Raw genomic sequence first — 11,504 nt, 5'->3', positions numbered from 1 at the left:
GTGATGCTAATAGATAGTGAAGCTAACAGACAAAGAAGCTAATAGACAGAAACACTAACAGCGTTTTTTTGTTTGTTTTTTTACAATTTTGACCAGGGTTTTCCTTTGGTTTGTTTTGGACAGGGTTGTTGTTTTTTATGCTTTTATGCTAAGTTTTATGTTTTATGAATTGTCGACAGTTTGTGCACTATTTTAGGCGACTTTTGAGTAGTTTTGGACAAACATCAAGTCATGTTGGATGTTTGTCAATGAACTCTGGTTTGAATGAGTCTAAACTCCATTTCTAGAGTCTGTCTAAACTTCTTCTACACCTGAGTTTTCTACAGCTGCTGCACCTGCAGTCTTTCTAGCCTCCTGCTACCTGCCTCCATCTTTAGGCCTCCTTCGCCGCTGGTGTCCACCAATGGCTTCTCAGGTAGCTGCCATGACAGTCGCAGATGACTTTCTGACTACAGCTTCAACAGCTGCTTCTACAACAGAGGCTGGAGCATGGTCCATATGGATTCCATGTCCAGAACCGTCCCCACACACGTGTTGGGGAGGTGACTCCATCCTGGACTAAAGTTCCAGGTTTTTTTTGTTTGAATCGCTCTTAGTCTGGAACCTCTCCTAGGACCAGTTTGCCTCGAAGGACCCAACAACCATGGGACCCTGAAAACATCCGTCCTAGGATCACTGGGACACGCAAACCCCTCCACCACGGTAAGGTGGCGATTCTGCGGGGGGTTAAATTTTATTTTAGAATATTTTGATTTTTTTTTTTATGTTTTGTTACTTCTTTTTTTGTACTTTTTTTTGGTTATTTTTTGGTCAGATTGGTTTTTTTTTCATATTTTTAAATGTATTTTTTCAAATATTTTAACGTGTTAATTGATCCTGAGTATTACTGTAGTACTATAGTATTATAATGCAGCGCCTGGCGGATGGAGGGATGAGGAGGTGATGAGGAGGTGATGAGGAGGTGAGGAGAAGGGAGAGCTTCTATTCTTCTGCCTCCAGCTCCTGAAGCGGTTTTTCTAGTTCATCTGTTTTATGTTTCTTTGCTCTCTTTCTTTCTGCTTTTTCTTTTTTCTCCTTCTCTTTCTCCTCTTTCTCTTTCCTCTCTCTCTCCTTCTTCTCCTCTTTCTCTTTCCTCTCTCTCTCCTTCTTCTCCTCTTTTTCTTTCCTCTCTCTCTCCTTCTTCTCCTCTTTTTCTTTCCTTTCCATCTCCTTCTTCTCCTCTTTTTCTTTCCTTTCCACCTCCTTCTTCTCTATCTTGTCCTTCTTTTTCTGCTCCTTCTTAGCGTCTTTGATTTCTTTCTCCTCCTCTGTCTTTCTGAGATTCTTTATCCAGCTCATAAAGTCTCTCCTCTTTTTCAGAGTCACCATGTAAGCTGACTGCAGCTTCTGGTGCTTCTGCTCCATCCCGGTCTTTTGCTGCTGAAGCTCCTGGATCTTGTCCTCTTTGACCTTCTCCACTTCTTCCAGCTGTGTCACCTCTTGTAGGATCTGCTGGACTTGAGCTTCTGTGTGGCTCAGCTGCTGGCTGGTCTCGCTGAGCGTCGCAGAGAGACTCTCCGTCAGACTCTGCAGTCTGAGGATTTCCTCGTCCTTGAGCTGGTTGGACTCGGCGTTGTTGCGTCTCTCTGCCTTCAGAGCTTCTTCCAGGTCTTCATATTGACTCACTCTGTCCTTCAGCTCTTGATTTTCTTTTCTGCAGCTGCGACAGAGTTCGTCCGCCTGGTTCTGCTCGGCCCTCAGTTTCCTGATGGTCGCATTCATGGAGTCGACCAGCTTCAGCAGGGCTGTGTTCTGCTGGACCAACTCCTGATGGACCTTCAGGTCTTCTTCCTCCCGCTCCTCCAGCCTTTGCTCCAGAGCCTCCACGTAACTCTGGAGTTCTTCATTCTTCTTCTCCAGTCTTTTGTTGGACGATGCAGAAAGACTCTCCGTCCGACTCTTGAGTCCGAAGATTTCTGGGTCCTTCTGCTCGCTGCCCTGGTTCACCTCCTGTTGGTGTTCTTGGAGGTTTTTCTTTGCCTCAGAATTATCTGAGGCCTTTGTTCTCTGGGGAACGGGAGGAGCCTTCTGCTTCTTCTTGACGACGGCGGGAGGTGCTGTAGCCTCTTGTGGACTTTCCTCGTCGATCTTTCTAAGGAAAGTGGCAAACCCGGTTCTGCGTCTGGTTTGTTCCATGTCAGTGGGATTAATGACTTTACACAAGTGAAGCAAGGAGTTGTTGTTCTGCTAGCGTCTGTAGTCAACTGCGCTTGTGTAGATGCTGTCGGTTCTCTTGAGAGCTCAGTAGTTTGGTGAAGATCTCGTCGGTTTCCTGACTGTAGATATTCGCTGCTACCAGATACCTGTCGCTGTGTGCAAGTGTTCAAGTCCTCAGTCTGGAACCCTGTTTATGGGCTGACATCATGACATCATCAGAGTTTGGCTTTGATGATGTCATCACATCATAGGTGGAACCCTCACTCACACACACACACACACATACATGCACACAGAGGACATAGTCCCCACAATGTAGCAAAAACAAGTACACACACACACAGCAGAGTTCTAGAATATTCTAGTCTGTTTGTGTGTGTGTGTCTGTTTGTCTGTCTGTGTGTGTGTGTCTGTGTGTATGTGTCTGTGTGTGTGTCTGTGTGTCTGTTCTTCACCTGTATCTCAACAACCGTTCATCTGATCCTCTTCAGACTTGGCAGGTGCGTCGTCAGGGACCCGAGGAAGTGCGGCGCAGAGTTTGAAGCAGATCGGGTGAATAGAAGCCGTTAAAATAGTTTTGGACTTTTATGAGACTTTTTATATATCTTTGTGTCATTGTGGATAACTTAGCAGACAGTAAAGCTAATACACGGTGGAGCTAATGGACAGTGAAGCTAATGGACAATGACTAACAGCATGAAGTGGAGCTAACGAACGTAAAGTTTTAGGAAGCTAATAGACAGAAGTTAGAAGACAGATGTTAACAGGCAGAGAAGCTGGCAGACAGTGCAGCTAACACACACTTGAGCTTATAGACAGTAGAGCTAACAGACAGTGCAGCTAACAGTCACTGGAGCTAACAGACAGAAGCTCACAGACTTAAGTTAGCAGACAGATGCTAAAAGACAGCAGTTTACAGGTAGAGAAGCTAACAGACAGAAGCTAACAGACAGTAGGCCTAACAGATCATGAAGTGAAGCTAACCTACACTGGAGCTGACAGACAGAAGCTAAAAGACAGAAGTTTACAGGTAGAGGAGCTAACAGATTGAAGCTAGCAGACAACTGAGCTAATAGACAGTGGAGCCAATGGACAACGGCTATCAGACCATGAAGTGGAGCTAGCAGACAAAAAGCTTACACACCGTTAAGCTAACAGACGGTGGAGCTAACAGATAAATAAAATGAATGGTGTTAGCAGCATCTGCAATGACTGTCGACCTCTCACTGTTCCACTCTGCTAATGAATCCTGAGCTAATTATACTTCGAGAGAAGAAGAAGAGGAAGGTTTTCCCGAGGGGGTGTTGGTGTGTTTGTGTTTGTCTTTGATCCAGAGCCAGCAGGGACCAGGACCGAACCCCCCACGGCGCTCTGCTGGTCCTCATCTCAGCTCTGATTGTACAAACACTCTGATTCTGCTGGTTTATATGGAGAAATGTGGCCTTTAAGTGGTTCTGTTGTTTTATGGACTTCTGTAGGACACCATCACAACAAGGATCTGTAATGCTGTTGTGTTAGCAGGCTAACATGCTAAATATTAGCACTGCTAATATGTCATTTTTTTTGTGAGTGTAAGTGTGTTTGTGAATTGATTTAATATTTAAAATGTTAATTGGGTCATGGAGATTTGAACACAATAGACCACCAAATTAGAAGCTTTAGCACAGCTCAACAAAATAAAAGCACAATTTTAGGTCAGCAAAATAAATTATCCTTGTCATGACAAAATAAAAGCTCCATTTCAACCAGCAAAATAAGCACACTAGCTCTGGTTAACAAAGTTTTGATTAAGAAGTCACTTATCACTGACGAAATAAAACTTGGACTTTAACTCAACAAAATAGAAGCACTTCACAAGACAAAATAAAAACCAACAAAATAAAAGCATTAGCTCAGATCAACAACAGGCAAAAAAAAATCCAGAGTTGAGTTTAGAAAAGTAAGAGCTTTTCTTCAGCTCAACAAATAAGAGCCTCAGCTGTTGTTGGTTTACGTAAAGCAAAACTTTGTGAGTGTCAGCTTCATGTTGACAAAATAAAAGCTCCTGCTCAGCCAAATTAAACAAACCCCAGGTCCAATCAACAAAATAAAAGCACCTGGTCTTATAAAAGTCTGGTTTCAGCTTAACAAAATAAAAGCATGAGTTGAGCTCAACAAAATAAATTACCCAGTCTGTCAAAATAAAAGTTTTCAGATGCTCAGTGAGGTAGCTGCTGTGAACTCGGCTGTCAGAGTAGAAACAGTAGAACCGTCTGTATTTGGGGCGACACTCATTAATGCTGAACGCGGTTCCAAGTGATTAATCGGGTTCATCAGCTGAGCCCGTTAACGCCCCACAGCCACGACGGAGTCACCGAGTCCGGTTACACATCACGTAATTACATCTGAGATGAACTGCCTCCAAACATTTACGTCACTGAACTGAAGTGACCCCTGGCACCATGGCAGCTCCGACCGGAACCTTCAGAACTGTCAGAACCAGCTGCATCTCATTTACACACAACTTCAGCAGACACAAACCATCACAAAACTCTGCAGGTCTGAAGGTGTTTCCTGTGTTTGAATGTGTTGCAGGTTGGAAGCCGTCCACTGCGGCTGCTATCCCCTGTGTCCGAAGGCGCTGGTGTATCCTGAGATATTTCCAGGTAAACTCACCTGGACTACCTGGTCCGCTAAGCATCAGTCACTGTCACAGTTTCTTCTTCTGTCTCTAATCCAGCACAGTACCTGTACTCCACACTTGAGCAGCTTGTTGTTGTTCTTCTGTCTCTAATCCAGCACAGTACCTGTACTCCACACCTGAGCAGCTCTGTAAGCGGCTGCAGGGACTCTGCAGGAGGCCTGATGTCGCCAGGAGACATGTCGTCATGGTAACCACACAAACTGAGCCACACATGTGCAAACACTGCACTACATGTCCCACAATGCACCTGGACAGCATCTGTCATCAGATTGTATGTTCCGTTTGAACTGGGAAAGTCCAGTTTACTTAGAATTAGCTTCAAGGTCCTGTTAGCTCAGAGTTAGCATCTTACAAGTAGCTCACAATTACTTCCTAGGTTAGTTTCTTAGAAGCTATTTTGAAGCTACCTCTAGGTTCTGTTAGCTCAGAGGTAGTTTCTGGGTCCTCTTTACTCAGAGTTAGCTTGGTACAGTTACCTCAGCATTAACTGCAAGATTCTGTTAGCTGAGGTAGCGCCATAAATTTATCTCAAAGTTAATTCCAAGGTCCTGTTACCTCAGAGTTAGCATCACAGAGTTAGCACAGAATTAGCTTCAGGGTCATGTTAGCTCAGAGGTCGCTTGAAAGGTTAGTTTAGAATTTGCTTGAGCATACAGTTAGCGTAGTGTTAGTCTCTAGAGCCAGTTAGCTCAGAATTAGCTTGTAGCTCCTGACTAACTATAGCCTCAGTTAGCATGTTAGCTAGCAGGATACAACATGTAAATATCAGGGTTGCAGAAGCGTATGAAAGGCTTTTATTTTGTAAGAGAGAAACAAACATCCGGATTAAACACTGAAGGCTGTCGAGCTGCTGATTCATCAATCTATGCCTCTGGTTCTGGTTCTGGTTCTGCAGGTCGACACCTCCTCCTACTCCTGGGCCGCTCTGAGGCTGAGGTTTCAGACTCTGCTAACAGATGAGCATCCGTGAATGCACCATGGACATCTGGAGGTCCGGCAGTTTGAATCGGTGCGGTTCGTCTCTGCCTCCTCTGAGCTCTCAGTCAAAGCGGGTCTGGACCTGTTAACATTCCGTCTCCTGTGAGCAGGTTGGAGGGTTAACGTGTTGAGTCTGTCATGTTTCAGAGGTGGAACCATGTCGTGTTTCTACACAGATCCTTCTACGATACACGGGACTGAGCCGCAGCCAGAACCTGCTGCCCTAAACTGCCTGGTTCTGGTCCTAGTCTCAGCTCTGGTCCTGGTCTCAGTTCTGGTTATCATCAGACAAGTTTGAACACAGTTCAGGAGGATTTCATCCAAACATCAGCCTGTTTTTAATGAAGTCACATTTTCTAAAAGACTCCTTCAGATCTAATCAATAATCAATAGACTGACCTGTGGAAGCTCATTCCTGCCGATTAAGTGTGGACGAAAGTCAAAGACAAAAAAGAACATCAGGAAAATAACAATGACAACTTTATTTGATAAGGAGTCAAAAACAACGCTGCCAATAAAGTTTTGTTGTAGTTTTGTAAAATGATGTGAATTTCTCTGTTTGCACGGTAAACCTACAAGACCTTGAACACATCACACTGTGGTCTGTTGTCCCTGTTGAACGTTGACCCTGAACGCAGCATGCAGTTGTCTGTTGACCTCAAAAGCATCATAATGTTATATGCTGATCAGAACGCATCACACTGCTGTATGCTGACCATGAACGCAGCTTGCTGTTGACCTTGAAGGTATCATACACTGTTGTCTGCTGTCCTTGAATGCATCACGCTGTTCTAAGTTGAACCTGACGCCTCATACTGCTGTTTGTTTACCACGAATGCCTCACACAGTTCTTTACTGGCCCTGAATGCCTCACGCTGTTGTCTGATGACCCTGAATGCATTGCGCTGTTGTCTGATGACCCTGAATGCATCACGCTGTTGTCTGATGACCCTGAATGCATTACGCTGTTGACTTTGAACGCATCACGGTGTTGTATGTTGACCCTGAATGCCTCATACTGTTGTCCCAAAAACGTATCATGCATGTTTCCTTGAATGCATCGCGCCCTGAACACTGTTGTTTACTGTCCCTGAACACATCACACTGTTGTTCCTGAACGCCTCATGCTGTTGGCTGTTGTCCCTGAATGCATCCTGCTTTGGACCCTGAACGCCTCATGCTTTTGGCTGTTGTCCCTGAATGCATCATGCTTTGGACCCTGAACGTCTCATGCAGTTGGCTGTTTTTGATGAATATCTTGTGCTGTCGTATGTTGACCTGAATGCCTCAGTGTTGTTTACTGTCCCTGAATGCATCACGCTGTTGACCCTGATCACCTCACATTGTTGTTTGCTGTCCCTGAATGCATCATGCTGTTGTATGTTGTCCCCGACGCATTGCGCTGTTTTCTGTTGTCCCTGAACGCCTCATGCTGTTGTCCAAGTGTTCATGGGAATCCTTCTCATGCTGTTGTCTGTTTTCCCTGAATGCCTTATGCTGGTTTTTGTTGGTTGTCCATGAATGCCTCACAGAGTTGTCTACTGTCCCTGAATGCATCATGCTGTTGTCCATGTATTCATGGGAATCCTCTTGTCATTGTTGTAAGTTGACCCTGAACACATCACACTGTTGTCGGTTGTCTGTGAACACATCATGCTGTTGTTTCTTGTCCTTGAATGCGTCACGCTGTTGTCCCTGAACGCCTCATACTGTTGTCTGCTGTCCCTAAACTCATCACGCTGTGGTATGTTGACCCTGAACGCCTCACACTGACTCTCCGGTGACGTGCGGTTTCAGGCGGCGGCTGGAGGTGGTTGTCGGTTGCAGCGGTGAACTGAAGCGTTGGAGCGTGCTCAGTGGTGGTGTCGCTGTAGATCTGTGCTGCGATGCGTTCGCTGCGTGCGAGTGCTCCTCGGCGTTTCGTGTCGTGGCCTGAGGTCGGGTGTGAAGTCACGCGGCCCGTTTCTTCGTGTGAACGCAGGAGATGCTTCAGTGCAGCTGCAGGAGTTGAGTCAGTGAACGCAGCCTGCAGCTGCGAGCTGCTCGGCGAGCTCAGCTTCAACGTGTCAACAGAACCAGCAGAGAGGCGACTTTTCTGCATCTTTAGACACATCTGGAGACGTTTCATCAACCTTCAGGAGCGTAGATGACGTGCTGGACGTCCACCTTTCACTGCTCAGAGTTCAGTCTTTGATTTCTTCGGTCCTTTATTTGTGATGACAGAGCGACTCCTCCTCGGCGTGGAGCAGACCAGAGTCCACAATGTGCTGCAAACATGTTCTTACGTTCTGAACACTTGAGTTTCTCCAGCTGCTCTTTGCTGAAGGTTTCGTGTTCTACTTCTCTCCCTGAAATACCCCAAAGGTGTTGTGTTGGCCTGAAGTCAGGGGACAAACGGTCCACATCTTCCTCTCCCTTTGTTCTTGTGTAGAACCTGTTGTGTGATTTTGGGCTTTGGGTGGTTCTCCTGCTCGTCTTCAGGCTTCTGCAGACTGAGAGTCGTCTCATCAGTCTGGATTCTGGTTTTTTTCATGCTGCCTCTATAAATGTCATCATGCAGCCCCACATCATGATGCTGCCACCTCCGTGCTTCACTGTCAGGACCATGCATCCACTGTGGTGGTCCTGGTCAGGTTCACACCAAACATCTGGACTCCATGTGAGCCCAGCACATTGATCTCCATCTGACCAGAGGATGTTCTCCAGCATCCATCAGGCTTCTGTTCATGTTCTTTAGCAAACTTTGATCTGGACATTTTGTTCTGAGCAGCAGCCAGGTTTAGTTCTGGTCCTCCGTCCATCAGCGCTGATGTTCTGAGGTTATGTTGTAAACTGTTGGTGGTTTGGACTGACGTGACTTCAGAGGTGATGAAGTCATGAACACCTTCAATCCTGTGAGCTCATAGTACAACAAACCAGACTCTAGTTCACATGTCAACACACTGTATAATTTAAAGTGGTGATAAATAGCAGTCACAAGGAAAAGAAAGCTGAAAGAGAAAATAATAATCAGCACAACGGCGACAGAATGGCACCAGATCGAACCGAAAACCAGCCGTTTCATATCGCATTATTATATCCTTTGAAACTCTCGGCGCTCCAATAAAAAGGATGTGATGTTACGTTTAAGGGTGAAATGTTGGTTTAAGGTGAACAAATTAAACTCTGAGACAAACAGCAGGAAGGCAGTTTGGTTCAAGGCTTTTTCTGAAAACTGTTGGATTATCAACAAAGAGCAGCGACAGTAATTTCACGCTTCAGGAGCGAAGCCGGTTTCTGTCTGCAGAGCTCCGATTGTGGCTGCGACACCTCCAGCACCGACCTGAAATATGCCGCCGCCGCCGCCGCCGCCGCGTGTTCGCGAAGCCACAGCGGCTTTGTTCACCGTCCTTCTGCAGTCAAACATGCCGTCTCGTTCTCCAGCGTCTGGATCCGTCGTTCAAACAGAATAAAATCAACCAAATGTGAGCAAAGTTTCCTCCTGACCTCCTCAGAATCAGCTGGTTCTGGATCGACGGTGACTTTAGAGTGTTTAATGAAGCAAAGTTCTACCTTCACACTGTGAATGTTTCCAGAGTCCTTAAAGTCCACAGAGGAGGCTCCAGATTTATCACTTTTTAATTTCCATCATTTATTTAACCAGTCCAGTAGATAGACACGTGACATTATGGTGAAAAATATCTGAAAACAGAAGCTGGAAACCACAGAAAACTGGTGATTGAAAACATAGAAAACGTGACTTAAAATGGCAAAACAACATAAACAAGGGAGTGAAAATGTCCGAAAGTCGTGACTGAAAACAACCAGAAGTGAAAAGGACACAAATCAGTGACTGAAAACTGCAGAAAGTGATTCTTGAAATCAAAAGAAAACTGACTTAAAATGGCAGAATGGGGACTGAAACAACTTAAACGAGGGACTGAAAATGATTAAAAACAACACAATACAGTGACTGACAGCTGGTGTTTGTAGGTCGGTGATTAATAAACGACAGAAAGAAAAAAAAAACGGGACTGAAAACAGCTTTAATGAGGGACTGAAAAAACTAAAATGGCTGAAAATGTCAGAATAAAGAGAAATGGACTGAACATGACTAAAAACAGGTCAAACCAGTGAAAAACTACAGAAAGCAAAAATGAAAGAACACAGCGACTTAAGAAGAAGAAAACTGGACTGAAAAAAAAAAACATCACGACTGAAACCTGTGACTGAAAACAACTGAAAATTCCTCAGAACAGGAAGTGAAAACAGCTGAAGTCAGTGACAGAGAAACGGTGTTAAAAATGAAAGAAAACTGCAACTTAAAATGTCTAAAGAGGGACTGAAAACAGCTTCAACAAAGAACCTAAAATGACTTTAATTAGGGACAGCAAACGTGTGGAAACGACAAAAGCCTGAGTGGAAACAGGCCTCGTGCTGGTGACACGGCGGCGACGCTTCGTCTGTGATCTGACGGCGTTAATGAACGCCTCCGTGTTGAGACGTGTTAATGAACGCCGTGTCGGAGGCGGAGACGCCGCTTAGCCGTTTAGCGGAGCAGAAACAAAACGAGAACCTCGTCTTTGAAGCTGCGGCAGGTTTAAACGAAGGCAGCTTCACAAGTCGCTGCTCCCCGGAGACACTCCAAGGTGCTGCAATGATCAGTCAGACCGTCAATACGCTGCCTTTTATCTCACTTTCTGTTTCAAGCAACTCGACCGTTTACAGCCGAGGACGAGCATCCTGAGTCTGGAGGAACATTTAAACCTCTCAGCGTGACTTAAACGTGACGCAGCAGAACGAGTTGAACCTGAGAAACCTACAACTACAGATAAAAACGCTTCATGCACTGAATTCATCGCAGAGTTCAAACAGTTTGGCGGTTTTTAAATACGATTTGCTGGAAAAAAAATAAAAAAAGATATTCCGAGAACTGAAAACATCTTCAACTAAAAAGATCTGAAAATGTGAGAAACCACTGGCTGAAGACGACAGAAAAGGACAAACGACGTAGCTGCCGCCGAAAACGGCTGAAATTAGCAAACAAGCATGTCGGCAGACGAGACACACAAGAGTGACTGGAAACTACAAAACGATTAAAAAAGAAAGAAAAAAAACAGTGACTGAAATCGTTCTGATTGTCATAAAACAGCAACTACCGTAAAATCCAGACTATGAGCGCACCTGAATATAAGCTCCACCCACTGACTTTAACAGGAAACCAGGTGTGTTCACATCCAGGCTGCTCTGGTCTCTAAGCTGCAGGTGTCCACGTTGGAACATGAGATATTTATTTTTAACCTTTAATTAAATGCGTAGCGGTAACATCCACAGATACGTACCGTAGAGGCTTTTTTCTGAACACTTCCTGTAACACGGCTGGTTAAGGAAATAAAACTCCAGCAGCTACCAGGAAAAGTCCCTGATGGCTATCTTCATCTTCCTCCTGCACTAAAACCACTAAAGTCGTCTTCTTCAGTGTCTTCAGGAGCTGAACAGCCTCAGAATCACTTCATCACTTCCTCAGTCTCTCTGTCGTCGTCGCTCTCAGCCTCACTTTGGTCTCCAGGTGAATTCATAAGAATCCATCAACTATCCGCATCGTTGTTCAAAACATGTGGGCAAAGTAGCGGCTTATAGTCTGGAATTTACGGTAAAAACAACAGAA

General features: G+C 45.0%; 1 protein-coding gene across 2 annotated transcripts in view; it reads left to right on the top strand.

The window, feature by feature from the left end:
- The window catches only part of gtdc1 (glycosyltransferase-like domain containing 1), a 46,217-nt gene extending 38,736 nt beyond the window's left edge, over positions 1–7,481 (top strand). For both annotated transcript variants that reach the window (XM_008285948.1, XM_008285947.1), the window contains 3 exons: positions 4,771–4,841; positions 4,975–5,066; positions 5,775–7,481. In XM_008285948.1, the coding sequence (XP_008284170.1) occupies positions 4,771–4,841; positions 4,975–5,066; positions 5,775–5,849 (238 nt within the window). In that variant the 3' untranslated portion in view covers positions 5,850–7,481. The remainder of the gene's footprint in view (positions 1–4,770; positions 4,842–4,974; positions 5,067–5,774) is intronic.
- Positions 7,482–11,504: the final 4,023 nt, after the last annotated feature.

Source organism: Stegastes partitus, unplaced genomic scaffold, assembly GCF_000690725.1.
Source record: "Stegastes partitus isolate 25-593 unplaced genomic scaffold, Stegastes_partitus-1.0.2 Scaffold424, whole genome shotgun sequence".
NCBI classification, from domain to species: domain Eukaryota; kingdom Metazoa; phylum Chordata; class Actinopteri; family Pomacentridae; genus Stegastes; species Stegastes partitus.
The sequence above is the reverse complement of the archived record's forward strand: the minus strand, read 5'-3'. Positions and strand labels throughout refer to the sequence as shown.